Genomic DNA, 28,000 nt, shown 5'->3' with positions numbered 1-28,000 from the left:
TCAGCTGAGAAAAATCGCATGAGAGGCGTATTCTCCATTACTCCCCAGTGTCTAGTTTAACCCGTGTCCGCATTTGCTTTTCTGACTTGTGTAGATGCCAGTGTGCTTAAAAAAAAAAAAAAAAAAAAAAAAAAAGGTAAAGTAGATCCAGTATTCTTTTCTTAATTACTGGCTTCTCTTTATTAATTGGTTAAGTAACTCCATCACTATGAGCATTTTTGTAATAGCACTGAAATCTGTTATGCACTGGAGGGGCTATATGTATGAACTTGTCTAATTCTCTGCCCCTGTCCACCCATGACACTGCTGTTCCTTTCTACTGGTGCCCAGAAGTTCATAGCAGCTGAGCTGGCTTTAACTAGGTTCTCCTTCCTTATTTGGAAGGATGATCAGATTTTGATAGTCTTCTCTACTTCCTTCTAAACAAAAAAGAAAAATTTTCCAATGGCATTTTGTGACTTTCAGAGAAACTTCTTAAAATTTGAGGAGATAATGGTGCCTAGGACTTCCTCCCAGACTTACCAAGGCAACAAAAACCAGCCAGTATTTTTCAGTCATAAAATCCATATCTTCTGTGACTTTGACAGGCCTAGCATGACAACCACCAGCCCTTGGAAACAGGGAAGGGTCTCCACAAGACTGAGACTGTGTTTCTAACAGCTTCATCAATAATGAAAACCATGTCCTAAAGCAAGCCCTTCTGTGGTGGTCTCCTTACTGTGTCCCAGGATGTGAAAGTGAGTCAATTAAATAGGAAATATTTTTGTGGCTTAAAAAAAATGCTAAGATGTTTCAATTCCTGTGTGTTCACAGATCAGAGTACCTTGCTAAGTGTGTTCTTTGCAGTTGCATCTCTGATGTCCTCAGTCTTGAAGTAGAGTACATTTTTTTCTGAGGCCTGTTTTGATACCTTTTTTGGGAAGGTGGAATTTACTGCAGCAGTACACAGATTTATTTAGAATTTCGAGGTGATATGCCTTATTGGTTTGTTCTGAAATCTTTGATATAACATGTAAAAAGAATGAAATAGCAATTTAGACTGTACAAGATGCATATCTGTGAAGACTGACAGCAGTGTAGCAATGGACTTTTAAAGTGTATAGTGAAAATACACTTTCTCTGGTTTTCCTTAAAGGATCAGAGACCCTCCCTCCCGCTTGTTTAATTTAACACTAAACAACTTTTCCTACATTTAAAAAAAAAAAAAAAGGCCCCAATGGATCATGTGGTTCTCAAGGGGATGCTGCATAGAATATCTTGCTGCTTCTTGGATGGGCACAGGTGTTTCTTAAAGAGGCTCCAGGCCTTTTTTCTCTTTCATTTTTGTTGACTGGATAACTTGGAACAGAGGAAGCTGGCAAGCAAGGTGCCCTGAGCAGTAGCAGTGTATTGGGCTCTGTTGGGTGGCTTTGTCATGCTTACAAATTTCCCTGTGGATCACACTGGGCTGAGGAATGTTAAACCGTTTGGGGTTAATCCACGACTGACTTCAGATTTTCTGGCATGCGATGGACAGTAATGACTGCTGAATACCACCCTGTGTGCAACCCTGCATGCTTTATTGTGGAAAAAATTAGCACTTGGTTTCTTACCTCTGAGGGGACAGTTGCAGTTGCAGTGACTTTGTATAGCTTTGTGGTCTTTTTGGACTACCTGGGAGTCTCTTTGAGCCTGGTGTGCGCTCTCTGGGCTGCAGAGGGAAGAAGCCTCATAGACAAAAGGCTTGCACCAGCTGCTAGCATGGAAGGGGAATTGATGGAGGAAGGAAGCAGTCTGTGCCTTTAGCCCACAAAAGGGAATATGCTGAGCTAACCTCAGGATGACTTCTTGGGGAAGTTCTGAGTGAGATAAGGAGGCAAGCAAGGGAGTGGTATAAAAGCATGCCCTAATGCAAATAGGACTTTGAACTGTGATGGGAAGGAGAGAGAAGAGGAAGAGGTTGGGGAATGAGCTACACAGACTGGTGGATCTTGCAAGTTCATTCACTCTGGGCAGGGATGTTATGGTGAATTTCCCAACTGTAAGGGACTGGTTATCCAACAGTGAAAAATTCAGTTTCCTGGCTAGAGCTTAAGTGTGCCGTAATAGGGCTGTGGGTAGATGTGTGCCTTTTATCAGAGATAAAATGGAGTTTCTGAATTTGATCTGAGTTTGTTCAGAGGGAAGCCTGCTAACGTCCCATTTTGAAAATGGAAGTTCTACTGTATCAAAAATTGTGGTATATCAGAAGCTGTGGTGAGAGAGAGAGAGAGAGAGAGAGAGAGAGAGAAAAAAGAGAAGGCTGAAACGAGACATGCACATAAAAGAAACAGCTGAATTTGCAGGCCATGGGCCAAGCCCTGTGGCACAGTTCAGGAATGAAGGGGGAAATGCAACAGTTCAGGTCCTGCTACAGCCTGCAATCAAGTCTTGATCTGCTCTGGGATGTGGGCAGATTCCGGTCTGTGGAATAAGCAGCTCCATCTGTCCTTGTGACCCCCTGCTGTAACAGAGGGTAGTGCGGTTCAGTCCGCTGCTTTACACTGTGCCTGTTTTATGCAGAAAACTGCCTTTTTGTAATTGAAAGGTGAAGCTATGAAATTAAGCTACCAACCGCGCCTGTTCTGTATTGTCTGCTTTGGCAGAGGGAGGCAGGTTACGTAGGTTATTTGGTCTTTCCTTTTCTTCTTTGTAAAATTTGGATTTTTTTTTCCGCTGCTAGCACTGGGACTTTTCTTGTAAAGAAGCTGAGATGATGACTGTTTCCATTGAATCCTTATTTTGCCTGATTTCAGTGAGTAGTCACACTGTAACACAAAAAAGTAACTATGAGTGAAAGTTAAATTCTGTGAACGCGTTGTTGTTCACATTAGGTTCCACCTGCAGTGTGACCACAAGGCAAGAACAATCCTCATGCTTAGCCTTTTGAAAGGTATGTTGTGCACACCCAGAACTCATCCTGCTGACACAGTCTCTACTGGCTGCGTTCAGGAGATAACAATCAATTTCTAACTATTATTCTGTGAAGAGGAAACTAAGTGGTTAAAATAGAGATTTCTGATGTGGTTGAGGATAACTCATTTTCTTTGGCAAGTTTCAAATGTGGTATTTAAAAGCAAGCCAGTAGCATTCCAGGCATACTAAACACTTCCCTAAACAAATGCTGAAGAACCCAGGTTGAAGACCTGTTTTCCAGCAACAGTGGCACAGGACATATCCTTGCCAGGCATCTTGAGCAGCTGGAGTGCCTCAAACTGTCTCCCCCCCACATCTCATGTCCTCAGTGCGCCAGAACTACCCAAATCTGGTTCTTTTCATATGTCCTGAGCATATGGCCTTTCAAAGAACGCTTTTCCACAGGGACGTAGGACTGCTACCATGGTGAAATGAGATGAGAAAATTAATCATAGTCCTAGGAAAATGCATGCTACTTACCAAGGCAGATGACCGTTTTGGAGTAAGGAGTAGGAATTGGCAGTTTCTGAAGGTCTAGAAGAGAAACGGCAGAGGTCCCCAAACAACTTGGCTTAGCAGAGCTTCTGCTGTATATGTGTGCGTCATCTTTGTTGGAAAGGGCTGATTATAGTTTGAGTGGGAAGTCTGGCCTGCATGATTTCAGTGGAAGTTAATGCCTGTTCCAGGGAGTTCATGTAGAAGTGAACTACTGCTTTGTCAGAACAGCTGGCTCTTTGTTGTGAGAACTGGGCTGGAAATGCAAAGAGAGGGTCTAATGCCGAAGTGTCACTGGGGAGGTTGCTTCGTGTCAGGTTCCAATGTTTGTTCCACGAGGTGTGAAAGAGCCCGTGATGATTGTAACCAGGAAGCAATGGGTATTTTTTTCCCTTATTCATAGCGTTCTCTAAGAGGGTGTGTAGCTGTTGACTTGGAGGCCACAGACAGCTGTTGTTCTGATCCATTTTTAGTAGGTATTTCTCAGTGTGCGTTATAAAAAATAAAACACTCTATTGGTTGAAGCACTGTAGCCTCCTTTCCTCTCCCTACTGTATTTATGAGAACTACTGGCTGCACTGAATATCATCTCTGAGAACATCTCTGTTTAAACTTTGTTCTCCCATAAACCTTTAGCCTGGGCTGTGGCGTGTGAAATAGTTCTGAAGTCTTCTAACCCTCTACACTCATGCTGTGGTAGGCTTCTGCCTTGCTTCTCCCATTAAAGAAGCCAGCCTGTTCCTTAGTGCTGTGTATAAACAGGGAATTCACTTTGATTTACGTAAGTATGATTTATTAAGCTATCTCCCTGAGAGCATTTCTATGTTGATAGATGTGTGTGCTCTGCAGCGTGTGCTGGCAAAGCTAAAACAGGCTAACAACTTTTCTTCTCCTTATTAGCTTTTGTCTTCTCTCTAAAGCACACCAAGCCCTATCCTGAGATAAGGCTTGTCAGTCTAGCAAGCTTTAGTTCTTTGTTTTTATGGCAGTTGTGAGACCAGATAGCAAGACTTGCTCCAAGCTGTGGTTCAGATGCGCTGGGATAGGTGGTGGGGCAAGAAAGGGGATAATTTTGGAGCGTGCAGCATATAGTTGAGGGTAGCCATGTCTGTATAACAGTGGGTTGCTATTGTTGTTGGGAGAAAATGGCTACCCTACAGCGCTACAGGTCCTTAGCTAACTATTTGGGTGTTGCAAGTCATCCTCTGGAGGCAAAAGCTTGAAAAGTTATTATGAAAGCTGTTTCCCATTGAGCTGTAGGTATAAGGAATGTGCTAAAACAACAGCCAGCTCTCAGAGAATTGAATGACTGTCTAAATAGCTTCCCAGCCACCAGCTCCCCTCTGGGAAGGAAGGATACCTTTATATCTAGTCAGAATCTCTTTGATTTTCTAATTGTGCCAATGAAAAGACAAGGCTGGGAACTAGTTTTATAACTTGCCTGAAGCCTGAGGGAGGATTCTCACAGGCTGTACCTGTGCCCATTGTTTCTTTTTAACAATTCTGAAGAGTTTATCAGTGCTATCTTCCACAAAATTGTTGTGCTGCCTTTGTGTCTCTTTCAAATCCCTCAATGAACGAAATCAACTTGGTGGGGTGTTACTGTAGGCATCGCAGCATCAACTTAAGGCATTCCTTGTGGGGCAGCCCTGCATCTCTGACCGACAAGATTCCTGATAACCTGGGACTCGTGACTTGGTGGCTGAAAAGCAATGAGGAAGCCATGCCTGACCTTGGAAGAAAGGAGACAAACAGCACTGTGCTTTGAAGCAATCCATGAATGAATCAAGAATAGACAATAATTTATTCCCCCAGAGGATATTTCTGCTTTAGGTGTCTCTAAGCTGGTTGTAGTTCAGTTAGACTGCTAACTTCCACGTGCAGTCTTTGGGAGAGGAAAGTGCCTCGAGAGCTACATAGTACACCTCAGATGTCCCAGCGAATTCTGTGATACTTGCATGTCATTTTCCCTACTTTTTGTTCTGTCCGCTAGTAGAAGTCATCCAGTAGACGCTATTCCCAAAGTCAGGGATGGCCTTCTTTAAAATACACGTTTTCAAGACTTGCAGAGTTTGTTACGTTAATAAGGCTTCATTAAATTGGGATGAGGAGGGCAGACCTGTCTTGATGCAATCAGGAGGGTCATTTGCTTAAGACACTGCATTCTGAGACCTGTAATTAAGCACAGAGCAGTGCCTCCTAGAAGAAAGAGGCCAGCTCTTGGCTCAGAGATGCTGACCTTTTCCCACTGAATATGAGCTTGAAATCCATGCAGGAGATCTGACTTGAGCGGAGGGAGGTGAATGTACAGACTAGCTGGCTCTTTATATCTTAGTTTTCTTCAGAGAAACATTTTTTTGTTCCTTGGTCTAATTGTTGCTGAAGGAATTGTGGCAGGTAAGTGGCAACATCCTTAATCCTTTCTGCATGGTAGGAGGACTGAATTTGAACAAACCATTGTACCCTCATCCCTGGAACACATGAGAGAAAATGTCTTTTGTGCTGCAAGTGTAGAATAGAGCAGCTTCACTTCTCTCCCTACCGCTCCAAATTAAGCTAGAAACTAAAGGGGCAGACACAAACAGAGCCTATTGTAGCCTCAGCTCCAGACTTATCACATGTCAGTTTAAATGTCATCTTGAAATGTCTAGCTCAAAGTTTGCTCACTGCTCTAGCACATCGTTTAAAGTGATGCTTGATAAGAGTTTTGATTCTACTTTTAAAGTCTATTACTTAGTCTCTATTTTTATCCTATTTCTACAGAAGAAAAATTCAGCCATGACATTCAGTTCCTAGCAAGGTTTCCTGTGATTTGTTTGCATAACATCTTAATCTAATAGACGTTACAGACCACAAACTGAAGTTCTAGAGTGTGTCTCTGTGTGTGCACGTCATGCATGCGCATGCATGCACAGACACATACAGTCAGAATGATTCTTCTTTGATAGAGACTAACTGACTTGAAAGATCCAAATTTTAAAGATTAGCCCTCTTTTGAGTTAAATATGAGCAAAATGGTAACATGGAATTAGAGAAGTCTTTGTTTACAAAGACTTTGTTTACAAAGAGACTTCCAGGTTTAATGACAAATCCACCAATCCCCTCCCGTAAGGCAGGGGATATGCAGATACTTTTTTTTTTTTTTTTGGCCTAAGCAACGGGCAACGTGAGTTGTGGCAGTTTGAGTTGTGTGTTTGTCTGTTCACTGCTGGGGTGCTGACTTCATCTCAGGAGTGGCTAAGTATCTTAATATCATACTGCCTTCCCTCGCAGGAGTAGTAATCAAGTCTATTCTCACAGCATGTGAAAGAGTATGATACCTACCTCTACATATCTCTCAGATTTATTTGAAATTGTCCAACAGTTTTGAATTTCCCTAGGAGACCTGGCCAAAAGAATCCTCCTCCAGTATAAATATCCATTTAACGGAAGAAATAGGCTGAATGGGGTTCCCCCAGATTGAAAGTATTCCTGTGGGCAAGTGTAAGAAAACATTATTTTTCCCCAAATTAATTCTTTTTTTCCTGAAAACTTTTAAGTGTTTGCGTAAGGAATAGCGTTATAGCAAGAGTGCTGAAGTGCCTCTCCATGTACTTTGACTGTATCACTGAACAGTTATATCTCTTATAGATACACACACCTTATATACCCATACCTTATACCCGTTTTCTTCTTCCTGTGGAACACAGGTACACATAGATCCTTAGTCCTGACGTTCTTTCAGGAGCTTGGGACTCGTGCATGATATTGTAATTCATCCAGATCCAAATTCACCGCTGTAGGTCTTGCAGCCTAAAATCGTACAAAGTCAATGGAACTTACATTCTGCCCAGTCTTTTTCTTCATTAAAAATAGGGGTTCAACCTGTGCTTTCATGATTTCCCAAGTGCACTTTGCTGCTGAGCTATGTTTGTGCACTGATGTGTTTTCAGTGTGACAACGTCTGATTGATAGGCTATGGCTGAATCTCTCAATCCTCAGGTATGAATAGTGTCACATCCTGCAATTTTAATTGCTATGCTCTGCACTGTCAGAACATTATACCTGAGGTTTGCAAGCTGTTTCACGTTCCTCCTCTTAAGTGTGTGTTTACCTACTGCCGGCTGACTGTCAGATTTGCTGTGCCTTTCCGGGTGGCTGAGGAAGCATTTGATTTATTTATCATAGCTCTCTAGTAGTCTTCTGTGTCTTGGAGACCTTCTGAAAGGTGGTGGGTGAGTGGGAAGGCTGGCTCTCTTGAAATGATTTTGAAACAAATCCTCTAGATGCTACATTTCCTGGGGTTGTCTTGAAAGGAAGATATAAAGTTATAAAAGCTAGGCAGTCTTTAGACCTGAAATATTAGAAGAGTGAGTGAAAAGTTCTGGTCACTCTGTAACACAGCTCCTTTTAAGATTTCCTATGCAGAAGATTGCCTTTTCTGCTCCTTGTGAACTGTGGATACTTGTTTAGTAAGATTCCAAAATGCTAGAACAAGCCAAAGGTTGTTTTTGTTTGTTTCTGAATTTCCCATTTCCTCCCCCTGGATATAGCAGATGTATGGTTTAACACTTGCTGTTTCCTTCTGTGTCCTTTCTTTTGTAGACTGAAGTGCTCCTAATCAACCAGATCTTTCGGGGATTTTTTTAAAAGAAAGAAACTTGAGTGGGTAAAAGATGTGCCATGGAATGGTAGCACCAAAGAGCAACACAGGATCGTCTCTTGCCTTGACGAGCCATGGGTTATTTGTTCTGCTAGTTATCTTTGGTACCTTTATTGTGGAAGCACAGGCCACAGGTAAGTGAAACCTTTGCCTATGCTGCAGGGAGGGGGAGGTGTATAAGTATAGAGGTAGCCTTAAGTTTCTATGGGGAAAATGGAGATGGGTAATGCATTTGTATGCATCCTTCAGTACCCACAGGAAAGAAATCCCACTGCTCCTGGTTAAGTATCTGGACTGAACTATTCTTTATGTTAGCGATATAAGAGTGCTTCTCCTTTACCCTGTCATTATGATTCTCCCAGCCTTTTTTCTCCCTTCTTACATCTTCACTGCAGCTGAGGACGTTTGGACTTGTCTTAAGAGTATGGACCACGTTTTGGTTGAGTGAGATTCTCATGCAGACACTGATCTGTATGCCGTGTACCAATTGCTCACTTGAAGAAGTATTGTTAGAAGCACCGACTGTATTAGCTCTTCCCGCAGCTGATGAGTCTGTTCAGTATTTCCTTGTGTGCTATCTTCTGACACTTCAGCACCCACTAACTGCGCTCCTCTATTAAATCCTCTTTGCAGCTTGGGTTTTCCCCTTTCCCTCTCTAACTTAATTTTTTTTTTTTTTCCCTGGTGGACAAGTGTGGTGAATAATGTAAATAGCGCAATGGGATGATGTGTAAAATGTTAAGTAACAGTAGAGGTGAGAGATGCCTTTTAGAACTGAGTGGAAGAAGAAAACATACCAGATAGTCACAAGGGAGTTCATTATGTAAGTGTGTGCATGTTTACCCAATATACGATAAAATGTGATCTTTTCTCTCGGACTCGCCATGATATAGTTTTTGTTTGCAGAGGTGCCTAACCATAAGTGGTATGGGATGAAGGGAATAATTTTGTATGTGTGCTTTAAATGTGTGCTCTTGCACAGAGCTGTAAAGGAGGTTACTCCCCAAAAGGTACATCTGTTTGATTTCAGCAATTATCACAGTGTAAAGCAATAGCTTCCCTTTGAAAGCAAAACCTCCGCTCTCAATGTAGCTTTAAAAAGCCCTATTTATTTGAAGAATGATGGCACCTGAAAATGTCAAGTGACCAATGCTCCTCTGCTTCAGTGAAGCTTGAATTGGCCTCTGTGTGGTAGGGTAGTATAAATGTTAGTTGCCAGATGCACACTGCTTAAAGCAAGGTGATTTTGTGCAGAAAAGTCTGCTGGTGCTGGAAGCTGCTGGCGTACTTGATCTCCTTTTAGTATTTCTGATCCTTTGAGTTGGAAGGGAGAGGCTCCTGAAATTGGATATCCTGGGCTTGCATGTCTTCCTGGCCTGGCTTTGGCCTTATAAGTAATGAAGGGCCAGGGAGACACAAGAAGGGGGTGACAGATTGGCATGAACAGATAGTAAGAGTAGGAAAAGGACAAGGTCTCTTTTGAATTTGGACTGTCCTTGTTTTTTCCAGCCTTACTGTCGTTGGTACTATTGCCGCATTGTCACTTCAGATAGAGGTCTGTCAGATATGCTTTGCAATCTGGGGCTGGAATGCACCATCACTGGAACGCCAAGTACATACACAGCAGCACCTTCAGTGGAGACTGCAATCTGTATGCAAATACCTTGTGCTGCACAGGGCTGCTGAGTGTGGATTGGCACCCACAATGCTGGCAAGCCTTTCTAGTATTATTTTTGAAGCATCTAGTCACACTAACAAAGGCACTAGTTAAGCTTATCAGAAGACCCCAGGGTGGTTCTGCATTGTTTCCCTTTCTGTATTGCTCTAGGACCTGAAACCAGCTGTGGTAAACTAACTGATCAAGGCAGATCATCAGCTAAATGGGATTATAGTGGCTAGGCATGAAATATTTCCTGCAGGGGAAGTGAGGAAGTCGGCATATGTGGAGGGGAACCCCAGATGATAGCAGACAGCAAGACATACGGGGGAAAAAATCCTGGAGGAGGAGAAAGGCTGGGAGAGGGGTGCTTCCATGTATGTGTTCTTTGAGGTTGGGAGGCAGGAGCTGCCAATTGCTGGGAGGGATGGGGGTGCTCATTTGATGTGTCATGGGCCCAGGAGAGCTGCACCTGCAGCAGCATGCCAGCCGTGAGTAACACTAATGAGCAAGTCAGCTGAGGAGTGAAGAGCCAGATGGATAAACAAAGAATACTAGGGAGGTGCTTGGAAAATCATCTTTCCCTCATCTTTTCCCCCATCACCCCACCATCCTCATTAGTTTACATAGCAAAAACATTCGGAGCAGGCAGGACAAAGAGATGTTAACATGAAGCAAGAGATTATATTAAACCTCCTGATGGTCATGCTTATGTTGAATGCAGGGCCAATGTGGCACGTTCACAATTGCTACAAAAGCTAAAGAATGTTCTCATAAAAAGACAGACAAGCATGGAAACAATACGTTGGTGCTGCTCAGAGGGAGAAAGCAGAGCTTGTGATTCATATGTTAAGACCACATAATGTATATTGTATTGCAATCATTTTACTCTTTAGAAATGCTATTGCCTCAGTTCCCACAGGTTTAGATATGTATTCACAGTCTGGGTAAGATCATGTTCTCCTTGCCATGTGGTAAATGCACAGGGCAAGCTCATTTCCCGTCAGCAATCATCTGGTCTCTGCTTTGGTTTTAAATGGATTTTATTTATGTATGGATTTTTAAGAAAAGTCTTGAGCGCTTTGTCTCAAACAGTCTCTCCAAATATCCTGGAGTGCCACGAGATGAACATGAAAAGTTGCTTAGTGGAAGTAACAGAAGAATGAGCAGGAAAGAAGACACTCCGCTTAGTTCTTGTTCCATCTCCTGTGTTTCCTTTTGAGAGTTCATCTGAAATGTAGTTAAGAGCCAGGGTGCTGTGTAGCTAGCAGCGAGGACTTGTCAAAGCATTGGAGTAGTAACAACCGTTTTGTCTGCTTTTCTATGCATAACGCTCCTCTATCCTTCCTTTGTTGCTGTGGTTTCCTCCCTCCCTCCTTTGGCCTTAGGGTTATTCCCAAGCTCTCCAAAGCCCTGTGTTTCTCTTCCGTTTACTGCAGTCATCTTATCTGGCCAGGCTATTTTTGGAAGGGTGACAGAGGATCAGAATGTTGTTGTTGTTTTTAATTTTAAGAGGTAGTCTCAAAAATATTTAAAAGCTTCCTGTCAAATGTGTCCCAAATGATGCAATCTCTCTTGCATTCATAACCAGCTCTGTCAGAGATCTATCAAAACGTAGGCTGAACCTTTCATTATTGATAATACCATACTCTGATCTTGAGGCATGCAGGTGAAAAGTGTTAGTAAAAGTAGTCTTGTAAACATTCTGAAGTAAGCAAATACCAATATTCCTAAAGCAAAGAGTTAAAATATTAAACTTTAATAATGCAGGCCTGGTGAATCCAAGTCCACTTTGATTTAAATGCAACCTATTTTTGTTGACTGATCACATGTGAAATACTATAAAGCTAGCTCTTTAATTTTTAGGATTGCCATTAAAATGATAAATTGAGTTTGAATAAACTGAAACAACTCCATTCCCATGTGTTGTCTCTGACACAAATGCAACCAATCTGCTGCTTGCTGTACTAAAAAGACCCAAGGTTACTTTGCACAGAAACTCTTGGATGCTGCTGCTGTTTGTTTGCATTACACAGAACAGCTTGTATGAGCCTGATCTAGTCATTGAGCAGATTCAGAATTGCTGCTATTCTTTGGGAATCTGTACAAAGCAGAGGTTTCCTTTGTCTCTAATTATATGGTTGAAAGGAAGGAGTTTATACAGCTAGGGATGAATTCAATGGCCATGAAAACAGGGACTGTAGGCCAGATAGAAGTGTGGGCCGGTGCCATGCATGAACAGAGGCTCTTGGTTATAACCAACTTGCTTCATATAAGTCTTGATTTGAAGAAATTAGCAAGTCAGCCCGAAGAAGTATGTAGTTCTCCATGGAGATACGGAAGCGGTATGGGGTATAATTCCTCCTTCCCAGTCCCTTTGGAGAGTTTAGTAAAAGCCAGGTGGTACAGAGGAGCATGGTGGAGAGTAACACAATAATGACCAGATGGCAAAGGTGGCTAGGAAGCAGATGCTCAAATAACAGACATACTATTATTACTATTCCGGGCAGCACTATTTAAGCAGCTAGCTTAAAGGAAATAATTGGAGTCTCAGCTACACAACTTGTTTAATTTTAACCAGTTTTAATGGGGAGGAAGGGAGGAATTAAAGCATGCCTAATAGGAATCCTAAATTTGCCTTTTGTCTGTCCTTTTAGGTTGGCTCAGCAAATCCAAAGGACCTGCATGTGAGTAGATTCATCTTCACTGCAGTACTATGAGAAATGAGTGGGGGGATTACCGGTTAATATAAGTGGCTATGAACCAGGATTCCCAGTTCTACTTTGGCAGTATTGGACAGGCTAAGATAAGTCTCTGTGTTGCATCTTATCCCCATTTTGCCCCCTTTATTTGGGGAAAGATGCCTCCCTTTTCCATTTGAGGGAGAGCGGGAGATCAACTTCATTTGTTTCACTGTGCTTGAAGGGATTTTTGTACCTCCTGTAGTGCTTACCTTCTAAATGACTCGAGGAAAACCAGGCAGAATAAATACTACATTAAAACAGAAAGAGAAAGAGATACTCCTGCTGAGAGTTTTGAGAGGCTGCCTGACAGTGCTGGGAGGACAGCAAGGGCAAGCAAAAAGAACTTGTTTCCTTTAAATCAAGAAAGGTGAACATCACGTCAGAGGAGTTTGCTGGTTTAAGTAGCATGACTAGATATATTGTGTTAGATACTCTGCTTTTCATTTCCTGTGCTCAGAAAAAGTCTTAAACCTTTCCTATATGTGTGTTATGGAGGTGTATAATTTTGGGAGGAATTGGGAAGCATATTTGGCTCTCTGCATCTCTTCTATACAGTTAAGATTTTGTGTAAATCTTTACTGAACACTGAAATTTGACCTGCTTACTCTGAACTGTTCTTCCTTTTTTGTGGAGCAGAGGGACAGGAATGCATTTGTAATGAAGTATTTGAAGGTGTGTGGGGCAGAATCTTGCTGCGTACCAAGTTTTGGTCTACAGAGTGAGATAGAAGAAAAGAGCTGATGGAATCCTCTGATTCATAAACTTTTGTCTAATGTCTCAGTCTTACTCCTAGTGAGATTTTAGTCACAGAGATGCCTAGTATTGAAATACCTTCAGTTCTTGGCTACAGTTGCTAGCAGGAAAACATGCTGCTCAATAATTCAGTGGTCTAGCTAGCCTCTCTGGCTAAATATGAAAGATGGAAACTGGTAGGAGATTCATTACAGAAGAAAGCAGGAGGGGAGCAAATGGCGCAGTTCAGTCCTCTTTAACAGAAAGTATTTTTGCGCGCTTCAATTCAGGTTCTGGCACGTGACCATACTGAGGCATCCCTTGAAGTCTGCTGTCTGCTAGACTGAAGACAGATTTGTCTGTCTTTACTTATGTAGCTTACTCCTGTCACCAAGTCCTTTTTCTCTCTGCTTGAGCCCGTTATTTGGAGAGGCTTTCAAAGTTTGGGTTTGTTCCTGGTCTCTTGGGAAAAGTCCTGCCACTGAAAGAGAAGAAAGTTTGCTGTACCTTGCACTATTTGACCATTCCCTCCCTACTTCTCTTCCCTTTTGAGTCCTAAATTGGTTACCGTAGCAGCTGAAGCATTACATTTTTAGGACATGTTGAATATTTGAGTTGTTTTTCCCCACTTGTTGGAGCTGGTCCCCTTCATCTGTGTAATCCTTCCCCTGATTGATTCTCCAAGCTGTTACGTTTAACTATGGCGGCACAAGCAATTATCACCTCCTGTTTGTGCTGCCAGCTATTACTTGACCCTGCAGTGGAGAAGACTGAACAAGAGGTATGTTTGCTCCTGAACTGTGGCAAATTTCACCCTGAGCTGTTACTGCAATACCACTGGAATAGGTGGTGTGTAGTATGTAAAGCTGTGGAATAGATAAACCTCCTCAGCGTGCTTACATGGCTGATGAGGCGGAAACCAGGAAGAGGGCAAGATACTGTAGGTAGTCAAGTCTTCAGCTTTTGTGGCTGAATCTGTTTGGGCCTCCAAATCAGGGCCCTGTGGTGTTCCCTGCTGTCAAACCCAGCAATTTGTGTCTAGGTGAAGACGGCTGAAAACACTGCTGATATCAAGCATGCTGATACTCAAGAGTGAGTGTAGGACACTGGGAGGCACTTCAGCAACAAGTTCAGAAGTGCTTATACCTTCATTAGAGTTATTGGAACCCAGTGACAGTATTATGGCATTATCAAGAGTTTGCACCTTATCTGTGTATGAAAATCTGCATCTAAAAACCCTTTTGCTTTTTAATGGACAAAACCTCTGGAGAATGTTTCTCTTCCTCTGTAAGCAGGGATCTCCCAAGGCAAGTGAGTCTCTGCTTTTGCAGTGTGTTGTGTTGGAGTTGGGACTTGTGAATTGCTTGCTTCCAGGTCTGACGTCTTTGAAGGGATTTGACATACTCCATTAGGTATGAGACTGCTCAGATGAGCTGTAGGATGTGCTAGGTGGACTGGGTTAAAGGGGCTTGTTACTGAACTGTTGTAGAATAAAATGAACTTATTGGTCCTGCCTCGGACAGTGATCCTTTTATGAGGGAAGAAGCAAGGGAACTTTGGGAGTTCCAGTGCTGAGGAAAGACTGCTTAACCTTCAGAGGTCGTGGAGGTGTTCATTTGTGGTTTGCATACCTCAGCCTGCCTGGTGCTAGATGGAGATGCTTCTGTGCTAGTGTGGTTTTCTTCTCTATAGGGTCAATGCAATGAATGCAAGGATAGGTGCGCTTATTTGCTTGGTGTGGTGAGAGAAGCATTCTAAGGGGAGCAGAACCCAAAGAATTGAACAATAGGGTATCAAAAGAGCTTCTTTAAATCCTGCAGACTCGGCATGCTATGTCTAACCAGTCATCTCATTTCAGTAGGGAAGGTCTTTGTTTCCTCTTTGAGAGCAGAAAGAAACATTGCTGTTGCTTTTGATGCATATCTTGTCCTTTGTCTTTAAAGGGAGAAGCATTGCTGGTTTGAAAAATGTTGCCTTTCTGCAAAGTGAGATAAGCACCTCTATTGGAGGATGTCTTGAGTTTTCAACCTAAGGACAGGAGAGAAACACAGCAGGGCTGACATGTATGCAGAACCGTAACTAGAAATCCGGGAGCTGCTGCTATTCTTTTAGCCTGGAGGAAAGTTTTCCACGTCCTGAGGAAAAGATCTACATGGTGTCTGACACATTTCATGTCAGAGACACCCTTAGGCACTCAAAATCATGCACCAGAAAAAGAATAAAATTATGTTTTGTGATTTTAAAGAGTTTACAATTTAAGCAACTTTGCATTTTGCTCTGCTTCCATTTCCATAGAGAAATATCTGCCACTCATACAACAGGTGAAGTTTTCCTGCTTTAGATGGAAGTAGAATATTTTGAAGGAAATAGAACAGAGCTGTCTAGAGACTCTTCAAGCGTACACAAGGCCTAGAAACAAGTTGAGATTTGTAGGAAAGTAGTAGAACAGACTGCAGCTGAATGAGGCATTTGGGGAGAATACGATTCTAGGATGTAGAGGAGGGGCAGAGGGGAATGCAGCAAAGCAGGAAGGTGAAGGTTTCCACAGGTGGAGTTGTGAAAAAGATACTAGTGGTTTAAAAAGCCAATTAGTGGCTTAGTGGTTAAGTAGCGTATGTCCTGAAAGAAGGTGGTGTTTTAATTTTAGTTATGCAAGCAGATTAGAGTGGTTGAGAATAGTATGGCCTTGGGAGGAAGAACTGTAGCACAAATATATGCTTGTGTTTATTTTTTAATGATTAGGTAAGAGTGTTATAGTGCAGGAGGATGCAAGATATGCTTTTACAGCATCAGGCTTGTGAGGCTTTTCTATATGCAACAACACTGACTAACCAGACTCTGGCAGAGTATTTTAAGAACTTGAGGCAAGGGCTTCAGGTTACAAAGTGTGCATGTGCTCCAGGGACTGAAGCTTCAAGGCAGGAGCCTCCTCAACGCAGGAGTAGAGCAGGGTGCAGATGCTGGTGGCTGGAGCACTGGCTGTCTACCCACAAGTGCCCTGAGATGGCAGGGGACCTGGTGGGGAGAGAAACTGTAGAAGACCAGATAGCAACTGTGTGTGAATGAAGAAATGTAGGAAGGAATTTCAAGTGGAAGTTACTGCCATGTTTAAAGAAATGTCCTTGACTTTCTGAGAAGGTTTTGCTTTTCTTAGTTCATGTTCGGTTTTATTGTTAAAATCTGCATCGCTCATCTCTCCCACTGTGTGTTTCTGTGTGTTGCACCCACTCTAGAGGAACCCTTACTGTGAATGAGTCAAACCTGTTAAAGCAGCTAGCCCCTGCATCCTTGTCCAGACCAAGTATCACTCCCTGCGAGTGTTAATGCTTCCTAGGCAGGGTCTCTGTGTAGCTGTATGCATGGAATGGAGGAAGTTATATTGAGGAGCCAGTTAGGGAGAGATTCCTGGGGCTGCCTGTCTATTCTGGACCATCAGCTTCATTGGAGAGTCTGGCCAGGAGACTTTCTACCTGCTGCAGAGGTGCTGCAGAGGCCTTTTGGAACTTGCTTCTGATGTGTCATATCAAAACCACAGTTGTTGCTTTATCCTTGGCTGGGGGTGGGGTGGGAGGAAGGTCGGGGAGGTTCTCCTCTCTCCTCCCCCCACCCAGAGAAGAATCCCAGGGGATGCAGCCCACTGGGATAACCCATCTTCAGTAGCTTAAGTTTTAGGCCCCCTTATCAGCTTCTTGAAAAGGACCAGTACTATCTCAGTTGTGCCAAGCCGTGTGTTAGGCTGCAGCATGACTTGCTTCTTTAGAGCAAGCAAAGAACTGTAACCAATGCTTCGTTTTATCATAAGGATGGTACATCTTCCTTTCTATCACTTGTTTTAGCTTACCTCGAAAAGTTACCTTGAAATGCTCCTTTAGAACAACCTCCAGGTTTTGTTGTAAACACTTCCATGGGCTTAATCACAGAATGGTTACAGTTGGAAGGGACCTCTGGAGATCTAGTCCAACAAGCAGGGTGATAGACTTGGGTTGTAAGATACTAATAATGGATAAAGGTTTTATCATTTAAGTGTTTATGTTCTACTGTCACTTTTCCCTCAATTGAGGAAAAGGAAAATTTTAATATATAAACTGAAAAACTTTAACATAGTCACAAGCTGCCAGGAGTTTGCCTTTGAGTGCAAGTGCCTCAGTGAAATCCATGAAGATGGCAATCCATGAAGATGGCAAGCTTTTTATTTTTCCTCTCGGTTGCGTTATTTAGTCCTCCACTTCATCTGTCCTGACAAGCTAGTCTGCTAGCAATTATTATTGCCAGTAGCCTAAAGCAGAACTGAAACTTGCTGTGATATAGAAATGTGGTATCCATGAGCTAGCATAATTTTAACCTCCAAGTCTTTCTACTTTGGATCTCTTTATTTGCATTTACTTAAATACTCGGACACCATCTTTAGGTTGATAATTTTGTGCTTTGGTGTTGGTTTTTTTCCTCTGTGGCATTTAGTAAGCTAGACTCCACTCTTTGAAGACTTGGGAGATCTATCCAGTGCTGGGAGAGCTGAGCTCTCTGATGCAGGATCCGTGTTCAGTTTTGTGCCATTTAAGTGTAATGAAACAGATGGTCAGTAAGTTTGATCTATGGCAGAGCACAGGACTTAGAAATCTCTCTGCAGTGCTATAATAGCCATCCTTTCACTCTTTCTTTTCCTTTTTTTTGTGTTGTTGCTTTTAACTCTATCCTTATGAAAGAAGTAAGCTCTCTTCTGCAATATTTTGACTGCTGACTGTTCCCTGAGAAGCTGTGTTTACAGTTTTTACCTCTTTAGGAGGTTAGACTTAGTCATCTCTGGATAGTGTCCATATAGGGTTTTGGCACACTCTGTGAGGTGCTGTGGAGTGACCTGTGCAGTAAGGAGTTGCCCTTACAGTACTAAGGAAGTAAGTTTACCATGTGGGCTTCCTGAGGGTGAAGTCAAGTGAAATGTTGCTATTTCTGTATGATGAACAAAGCTCTTTTCATAGCTGTTGTTCCCCACCCCCACCCCAACCACTTTGTGTTGCTCTTGTGGCTTAAGTCTCTGAGTGCAGAGAGATGAATGTAAAAGTGATCTCTCTAGAGATTCTTCCATGGTCAGGTTTATTTACAGAGTCAGTACTCAAGTGATAGGGAAGCTTACACTTTGAAGGGGGAGTGCTGAACTGGTGCTCTCCATAAGAGTGCCTGGATCCCTCTATCGCATGTTTCTGAGAAAAGGAATATCCTTGTTTCTTTTTCCTTTCTTTTACAGGCTTCTCAGATCCTGACTGGGTCTGATTATTGCATGTTCTGTTAGCATTACATCTTCCATGTACTTCCACTTGTGAGAGGAACTAATTAAAAAAACCAGATTACAACTGCTGTAACTTGACTGATAGGCCATCCTCCTCATATCTGAGCACTCTGCAGCAGCATGACACACGTGAATGTCCTTCAGGGTTTGGTGCATCTTTGGTCCCTCTCCTGTGCAGAGTTGCCTGGTGCATGCTGTTTTGTTTTTTTATAGTCCAGACCACAAGCTGTGTTAGAGAGTATACTGGGATTTTTTTTGAACTGAGAGCGGGGAGGAAGTGGTATCTGATTTAAAGGCACGTGCTTTCTAAGTAAGTAAGTTGCCTTTTATGGAGGAAAGTTGCTGTAGAGTTGAAGGGAAGAGTTGTTGACCATGGGCTCTTCCTTCCTCAAACTTTGTGTATTTTTTGATTTTCTCCATGGCTTGGGTCCAAGATACTGAAAAGGTATCATAGAGCCCATGGGTTTGGCTTGCTGATGTCCGGAAGCTCTGCAGAAAGAAAGAGGCAGATCTGGTATGTTCACAGAGGCCCATATGGCTGTGCTCTGTGTGAACTGAGAGCTGATGGCAGCCAGTTCTGTTAGTGTGTTTCTGCCAGGTGAGAGGGAGGTACATAGAGTGGTGTCCAGATCACTGTCTGCTGGCACAAGGCAGTATGTCCACTGAGCGAACACACCAGTGCAGCACACACACAGCACTTGGAAGAAGCTAGCCCCTGTGAGAAATTCTACCTCCTCCAAGCTCCCCGGAGAACTGACTGCCTCTTGGCATGTGCTTCCAGCCGTGGAGACTGTTCAGGGCTGGAGCACCTTTTCAGAGCGCTGTTTTTCCTGTCAGCATTGCTTCAGTCTGGTTTAATTCCACTTTAACCAGCTCTTTTGCCGTCATGACCTGATTCGGTGTGAGAGTTAAGCCCTTGGGGGGCAGCTGTATGACTGCGTGGAGGGGGAAGGGGATGTAGCAGCCTGTTATCTGGTACACAGGTAGCTCTGGTGTTAGCATCCTTGATCCCCAATGTTTGTAAAAGCAAGACAGCTTGGCAGAGGCTGCTAATTAAATGTGTTCTGGGGAGATTCGTTCTCTGTTTACGGTCAGGGTGAGCAAAGACTTAAAACTATTTTACTGCATACCTCTGGCTGCCTGCCACCTGTCTGAGGCAGGTCAGGAGTATTTCATGGCTGACTGTGCCAAGTGCTGCAGAGTGATTTGAGAGGATGAAAATGGATGTCTGTTCTGCATCCTCTGACAGCAGGGAAACACCTATCGCTACGTCTGTTTCCTCCACGGAACTCTCAGTTAAGTTAGAGATGTCTCTCCTGACATTGGTTAGTGAGTAGCACTAAGGGAGGGTGCCTGAAGAACTGAAGCTTTTGTATTTTTCATTTTAAAATGATTTGGGCTCAGTGGCAGCATTTCAGAGCTGCTTACTAGTGTGCAGGCTATGCAGACTATACAAAACGCATCTCCCTTTCCGCTTTCTGTGGCGGTAGAGATTGGCCTCCTCATTGCAATGTCCAGAGCTATTGCTCTGTAGGTATGCGTTCAAGCACCTGAAGCAGCAGTGGGATGATGGCACTTTCATGCTGGAATGGATTCTGTTTCTTTTCTGGCAGAGGGGTTTGAGGCTTTTATTAGGCCAGTATTAGACTGGCTTCACCTAATCTCATAGCGAAGTGGAAGGCACTATAAACACAGTGGCATTTGCAAATGGCAAATGTTTCGGTCTGTAATCTTCCAGTTTATTCTCCCAGTTAGTCTGTATTTCACCTGGTGCAAAACCTTAACTTGACTTGCTTCTCAGTCACTGTGCTGATTGTCTCCCTTTTCCCCTCTAGTGGGAGGCTCTTTGGGATGTAATAGGAAATGATAAGCTGTAAGGTTTTTTGTTTTGTTTTTCCCCTCCCTGCAAATCCTGTAGTATTTGCAATAGAATCACTTCATGAAATTGGTATTCACTGGTGATTCCCTGCCTGGTATCAGAGGGACAAATACTCAACAATAAATTGAAAACAAAATCAAAATCACTTGGTGTCAGTTGATACATATCGCATGGAAACAGGATCAAATTGTTGGTGCCTAGTCTGGTCTCTGATCTCCCCATAGCAACTAATTCCAGATGCTTTTCCGGGAAAGTTGACAGCTCTCCATCCCTGTGGGATAGCTTTCTCCATGGGAGGCATACTTCCCCTCCCTGAACCTGGGCTGATTTCTGGAGATGTGATGACAGCTGTTTATTTTGATAAGTTTTTTTGAGCCATGCTCTTCTGTACCAGATACCTTTTGTATTGACTGTAATGACTAGCTGTAATGTTTTTTGTTTGTTTGTTTTTACTGTCGTGCAATTGCGTAATAGTGAAAGAACAATTGGGGAACCTTTTGCTTTGCCTTTTCTCAAGTGTTTCCCAAGCTATCTTTAGAACTGAGTACGCATTTTGAGAGCACGATGCCAGGGTGTACTGCTACTGCCCCCCAGACCCTCACCCCGCACACATGAATTCATCATATTGCTCTTTCCACCCCCACTTGTCAGGAGGGTCGGACAGCAGCTGCAGCTCCTGTCAAGCATGATGCTGGGCAGAGCTTTGGAAAGGAGAATGACAAAAGGCCCAGCTTAAATCATCTGTGTAAGGGCACAGCAGACGCTCTGTCACCCAGGCCTCACCGCTTGTCTTCTGGTGCTATGGTTGTAATGGCATTAGCATTTCAAAAAGGGGATTACCACAGCCCCCAAGTTCTGAGGGGTGGATGTTTTGGCTGAAAAGCTGCTTTGTGGCCATCTCTGCTTTTTTTTCTTGTATGTGGACCATGAAGGGTTGGTGAAGGTGGCCACAGCATGTTAAAAGTGGATTGTTGCTGTTGCGAGGAAGCTGGTTATTTATTGGTCTAAATGTGAGCTGTTAGATGTCAAGATGTTGTTGCTGTTTGCCTTTTTCCTTGCTAATTTGGAGTGACTGACTGAGAATTTCCTAATGGAAAAGTTAAAGGGACTGTGTTGGTATCACAGCTGTGTTCTAGAAAAGCATCCTTAAATGGTGCTTACAGGAAGAATTTAAAGTAATTCTACTGGTTTGTCTCCTGTATTTCAAACAGTGGAAACAGGCAGTGCATGCATCCTATTTGTAGTCTGCCTTCCAGGGCTCTTGGGGTACCGAAATCACTTTTTTTGCTCAGGCTCAGGATTTCAAGGCAGTTCCTTGGATAAAAAGATTCAGTTTTTTTATAATGTCTTATTTAAAACTATGAATTTCTCTAGGGAAACCTATTTCCTGACTCTTGCCACTCTGTTGCATTATTCTCAGGTTGGATGACTGTTCAGCTGGTCTTAGTTTTTTTTACTAAGTTCAGTTTCCCTTTCTGATGTTGTTTTGCTGTTTGCCTGATGTGATTTGAAACTTGCCTTAAGGATCTGGATGCACTGGGCTCTAGTGGAAAATCCGTGTGGTTGCTGTCTCCTCTCTGCTTCCATCAGTGGTAGAAATAATGGGATTGGGCTGGGCAGGTTGGTCGTCTGTCCCTGTGGCAAGAGATGAAAGGGAATTGCCTTGTTTGCACACCACAGAGAGAGACAAGAGTACTTTGTGCATCCTCTTAGACCAGGCATGGGCCCTAAAATCAGTAGCTGACCAACAGTGTTCAAGGTAGGAGTCTCTTTGCTCGACTGCGTGAGCACAAGTGAACGGCACAAAGAAAATGCTTGTGGCTGCTTGGAGCCTTGTCCTTAGCAAGTCCTTAGCCAAGTCCTTAGCTAGTGCTGTGGATACTGAGCTGTTGAATAGAAAGGAAAAGGTTTGTTTTGAGTAGAAATATCCTAGCGAAGCTGAAGCATCCATGGGACTTAATCATAGCTCACACCCGTAAGGACTTTTCTTACTGAGCGTTTTCATTTAGGGTGTAGTTCAAGTTACTTTGCAATCACTGGCTTGAGTCATGGCTACCCACTGTGCTGGAGGGAGCAGTGGTTAGGACCCACTACAAACACAGGAACAAACAGCTGGACGCTGGAGTGGAAGAACTGTACAGCTCTTCCTGAATGAGATGGCAGGGCCTGGGATCTAGATAAGCTGCCCCACGGTACACCAAGGGGAAGCAGAGGTACAGTTTCCCCTGTAAACACAGCACAGGGTACTTGGTGTGCTGAGGCAGGAAAGCTTTTAACTTTACTATGTGAAAGCAGGAACTACGAAGGGCTTTGCTGCACGAGTGCGGTGGTCGCTGGCAAGGTATGTGTGCTTATTCAGCATATTTTTAACTCTGCTAATCCCCAAGCCTTCTTTAATCTCCTTATTTCTGTAGAGCACAAATCTATCTCATCTTTAACAAGGCTGGAGTGCCTTAAAGCATTAGATGCTCTTTTGAACTGCACTGAGCAAAGATGGAGCTTTTGTGTGTCCTGTGCCCCAGGTGAGCTGAATAGAAAGCAGAGGGTGGCAGAGCAGCAAGTCACCATGCTCACGTTGTCTTGTCCTCTTTTTCTTTTCTGCATGCATGCCAACAGATGCAAAATCTGGCCGCTCTCTTGCTGGGAAGCGAGTCACTGAGATAATCACTATGCGGCCAACTCTGGAGTACACTTTTGGATTTGCAATAAAACTTATTTGTGTGTCTTTATGTGGTGGTTCTGGGATGTGTGTATTGGTTTCTCTGTCCTCTTTTCCAAACACCTCTTTTGATAGCAATGCTAGAAACAGAGCAATACTCACTGTTATGGTGGAAACAAACTGGGGAAAGGATAGAACTAAGTCAGGTGCTGTGAACTAAAATGCTAGGAAATAAAGAATGCGAGAAACAATAAATAGTTTGGCTTCTTGAGGGACTGATCAAATATTAAGGGTGTGTATATGTGTGTGTATATGTGTGTGTATATGTGTGTGTATATGTGTGTGTATATAAAAATAAAATATATAAAATCTCTGTCACTTCCTTTCCAGTTTCAGGGCAATTACTGTTTTAAGGCTTGCAAGAGAAAGACAAGGGCAGCAAAAAGTAGAGTAAATAAGTGCTGGTCATAAGGGTTAGTGGAATAAGGGCATTTGTAATTATTGTGGAGCAAGAGGGAAGGAAAAGCATGAAGGAGAGTAATTTTATTTCCCTTACTCCCTGTTTAGATTAATGAATTTATTACTTGGAAATAGCTGGTAGCAACTTTTTCAAATGTACTTTAATGAGGCTGTGAGTTTTAAAAAAGAAGATGCAATTCAGTAAAAATAATTGAAGATGTGAGTAAGAACTTAACTGCTGTAGCCCCCATTGCTAGTGCTTTGTGTCCATAAATGTTAAGAGAACTGAGTTAATATGACTCTGATGTACTGGGAAGGGATGAGGGGAATCAGGGCAGTAAGACTGAAATTCTAAATACAGGGAAGCAACTGAGACACCAGCTTTCAAATAGAACCTGGTAATAAAGTTGCTTTTTATTTTAGTTCCTGTCAGCACCATAAAATAGGGAGACACATGGAAAGGAAATTGCTGAACGGAGTAATGAGATTCCATATAGTAAGCAGTAAGAGTAGATGGGGTGGGAGAGAGGAGAGGATGCAGAATTCTGAAGCTAAGATCTTTGCATGATAAAGCTTCTGTCAGAGATTCCTTCTTCTTCATAGTCTAGTTTCCACTAAGTTGTTTGGTCTTCTATCAGTTTAAATTGTTTTTTATAAAGTGATGTGGCAGCCAAGTAAATAAAAAGCAAAGTAAAGTAGCATTGTGGTAGCACTGGGTAGATAAGGGTGTTGTCTGCCTGGACTTCAGCAAGGCTTTTGACACTGTCTTCCCTAGCATCCTCATAAGTAAACTCAGGAAGTGTGGATTGGGTGAGTGGATGGTGAGGTGGACGGAGAACTGGCTGAATGGCAGAGCTCAGAGGATTGTAGTCAGTGGCACAGAGTCTAGTTGGAGGCCTGTAGCTAGCGGTGTCCCCCAGGGGTCAGCCCTGGGTCTTGTTCAACGTAATCATCAGTGACCTGGATGAAGGGACAGAGTGCACCCTCAGCAAGTTTGCTGATGATCCAAAACTGGGAGGAGTTCCTGATATACCCCAGAAGGCTGTGCTGCCATTCAGAGGGACCTGGAGAGTTGGACAGAAAGGACCCTCATGAAAGTCAAGAAAGGCAAGTGCAGGGTCCTGCACCTAGGGAGGAATAACTCCATGCCCCAGGACAGGTTGGGGACTGACCTGCTGGAAAGCAGCTCTGCCGAGAAGGACCTGGGAGTCCTGGTGGACAAGTTGACCATGAGGCAGCACTGTGCCCTGGTGGCCAAGAAGGCCAATGGTGTCCTGGGCTGCATTAGGCAGAGCGTTGCCAGCAGGTGGAGGGAGGTGATCCTGCCCCTCTCCTCAGCCCTGGGGAGGCCACATCTGGAGTACTGTGTCCAGTTCTGGGCTCCCCAGTACGAGAGAGACGTGGCACTGTTGGAGAGAGTCCAGCCGAGGGCTACAAAGATGATGAGGGGACTGGAGCATCTCTCCTGTGAAGAAAGGCTGAGAGAGCTGGGCCTGTTCAGCCTGGAGAAGAGAATGCTCAGGGGAGATCTGATCAATTCGTATCACAGAATCACAGAATCGTTTAGGTTGGAAGGGACCTCTGGAGATCATCTCGTCCAACCTCCCTGCTCAAGCAGGGTCACCTAGAGCATATTGCCCAGGATCACATCCAGACGGGTTTTGAATATCTCCAGCGAAGGAGACTCCACCACCTCTCTGGGCAACCTGTTCCAATGCTCTGTTACCCTCATAGTATAAGTATCTGAAGGGGGGGGTGTTGAGAGGATGAGGCCAGTCTCTTCTCCGTGGTGCCCAGCGACAGGACAAGAGGCAATGGGCATAAACTGAACCACAAGCAGTTCCTTCCGAGCATGAGGAAAAAATTCTTTCCTGTGAGGGTGACGGAGCGCTGGAACAGGTTGCCCAGAGAGGTTGTGGAGTCTCCTTCGCTGGAGATATTCAAAACCTGCCTGGACACAATCCTGGGTAATGTGCTCTAGGTGACCCTGCTGGAGGAGGGGGGTTGGACTAGATGATCTCCAGATTCTCTTCCAGCCTCAACCATTCTGGGATTTTTCTTCAAATTAGGGAAGATATCCAATGGGGTGGTTATGACATCAGATTCACCTAACATCAAATGAAATTTTCCAACGTGTATCACACTTAAAATCAGTATGCAGAGGGTGTCTCAAGTCATGCAAGCACTGCTGAAAATTTTACCTGGGCTCTAATAATCTGAAAGAGGGGTTTAACATCCTGCTAGTTAAATTTGCAGGCAGTACAGTTCTGAATAGAGAGGGAGAGGTTGCAAAATTGCAAAACTCCCATGAAGACTCAGTAGTATGAGGCAACCTGGAGGTTAAGAAAAGTGGAGAGATAATCAAATGGGATTCAATTTGGTAAAGCATGAGGTTATTTTTCTCTGAAATTATGTTGACCAAGGCTACCTCCTGGAAAAAAAACGCTTAGAAGAGTTGAATGAGATGTTAACGGTTTAATGGGGGTTAGAAGTGCCAATTTAACAAATATGTTGAATCTGTGGAAAACACCTCTGCTGACTTAGATGTGGAAGTGCTGTTTCACAGGAAACAACAGTGTGAGAGGAGAGCCTTCCCAAAATGCCTACTAGATATATAGTACTCTCCATGCCAATGGAAATGGGCACTCTTTAGAGGATTTGTGTACCTCCTAGTTGTCATGCAACTGGCATGCTCTTAAATCTGAAAGACCTCCTCTCCAAAATCACCAGAGTAGAAGCTTCTGATTCAAATAAGCAGTTAAAGCTGAAGGTAGCAGAAGAGGCCCATTGCTACTGGGCAGACGAGAATCATAGAAGCATCTTCCTCTCCAGCTAGAATTGCACCTAGAGAATTCAGCTTCCCTCTGTCAGCTTTCAGTGCCCCAGACAGCTCTGGCAACATAATCTGTTCTCATCGCAGAATTGGATATGCTTCTGCAAACATGAAGCGCTCTTGCACTACTGATAAACCATTACTGTTGATAATTAGCATTGTTTGGGCTACCTGCAATTATGTGACATCCTCTCAGAATGGAGCATTATGAAAAACTATTTTTTTTTTCCCCAGGGCCTAGATTGTAAATCTGTTCCCAGCAAGTGTGTTAGACTAAGTGTTTTGAAGACCACAGCTTGGAAACTTCTAATCACAGTCTATGTAGCCCTGTTTGCCACATGATGACAGCTTCTTACTTTTAAACTGTTTTAATTACATTAAAATAGATCTTGAAATATGCTTCTGCTTTCCAATGCAAGCAATTCCTGTAATTGGCAAATGTTTAATATAGGTCAAGAAAGGGGGGATAAGGGTTGTGGCCCTGAACTGAGAAGAGGAGAAGACGTGATCATGAATCCATTCTCCATTATGGAAGAACGCTATTATTGCAGTGTGTGTTAATGGAGTGGGTGGGACCTTTGTTGTTGATTAGGAGTTTAAGGAGAAGGAAAATATAACTTCAGGGAAAACAGCTATTGAGGGAAAGAATATAAATACAGTGGGGTTGCTCACTCTTTGTTGTGGAGCCTGGAGACTAGGCCTGGCAGTGTAGCTTTTGCAAGGAAGTGCAGGGAATGTTTTCTGGAGCAGAGGAGGAGATGTTGTGACTTGGTTTCTTTTTACTTTAAGAGCTAAACAGTAAATGTCAACTGTCTGATTGTCTCTTCCACTCTGAGAAGTAAGAGTGACAGTGGCAGCTTTGATGTGCAGCAACTAGGCTGCAGTGATGTGCATTCAAGGCTTTAAGTTATGCTGCTGTGTATGTGGGGGGGAGGTGTGAAAGCAGTTCATGACATTTAATGTAAGACAGACACGTCCACCCACCTCTTGAATGAAGAATTTCCCCTTTCTATTCAGCAGTACTGACTGGAAAGAAAAAGGGGGAGAAAATAAAAGTCCAGTGTCATAATGCAAGTGACATTTCCCAGTGCTTAGGAGGGCTTTACCCTCTTCGTCCCAGGCAAGATACTGAGAAAGAGAGTGGAGGAGAGCTGTGGGTCTATTCTTTGAGGAATAAATAGGTTTGTCTACAGATTTTGTTAAAAACTTAACTATGGATGGTTTTTCTGTGAAGAATAAATAGCCTTTTAATCTAGGAGATGGTTGGGGGAGAGGGGGAAGGAAAGGAGAAAGCTCATTTGGTTAAACTGCGTTCTGCTTTCTAAATCAGTTGCATGAAGGTACAGAAACTGTTTACCCGTTTTCCCTGAACCTCTCATGTCCGAGGCAATTGCAAACTAGTTGGTAAGGTGCTGTAGAGCTCCATAGATGAGATGTGAAATTGTGTTGTAAAGTCTGTTTTTATCTAAGGGACCTGGCAGAGGTGTCTCATCCCGTGTTTTAATAGTTAAGACCCAGAGTTGCCTCTGGGAGGATGCAGCGCATGTGTTAATTTCTGCTTTGGTTTTCTTACCTGTCCTTTAAAGGAATGCTGCGTTTTCAGTGAACTGGGTGGTTTTTTTTGTTGTTGTTTTTTTTTTTTTTTTGCCCTGCAGCTACTGGCTTGAATGCAGCAATAAAAA

At 43.3% G+C, this 28,000-nt stretch overlaps 1 protein-coding gene across 6 annotated transcripts in view; it reads left to right on the top strand.

Annotated features, from left to right (window-relative positions):
* SUSD6 (sushi domain containing 6) overlaps nt 1-28,000 on the top strand; it is an 88,207-nt gene that overhangs the window by 27,216 nt on the left and 32,991 nt on the right. For 4 of the 6 annotated variants that reach the window (XM_068946164.1, XM_068946160.1, XM_068946161.1 and 1 more), the window contains exons 2-3: nt 8,014-8,205; nt 12,386-12,415. In XM_068946164.1, the coding sequence (XP_068802265.1) occupies nt 8,085-8,205; nt 12,386-12,415 (151 nt within the window). In that variant the 5' untranslated portion in view covers nt 8,014-8,084. Of the gene's footprint in view, nt 1-718; nt 738-8,013; nt 8,206-12,385; nt 12,416-28,000 lie in introns of those variants that run through there. The other 2 variants (XM_068946163.1, XM_068946165.1) reach the window with 2 other exon arrangements.

The sequence above is a fragment of the Struthio camelus genome, chromosome 5 (genome assembly GCF_040807025.1).
Source record: "Struthio camelus isolate bStrCam1 chromosome 5, bStrCam1.hap1, whole genome shotgun sequence".
Taxonomy (NCBI): domain Eukaryota; kingdom Metazoa; phylum Chordata; class Aves; order Struthioniformes; family Struthionidae; genus Struthio; species Struthio camelus.
The sequence above is the reverse complement of the archived record's forward strand: the minus strand, read 5'-3'. Positions and strand labels throughout refer to the sequence as shown.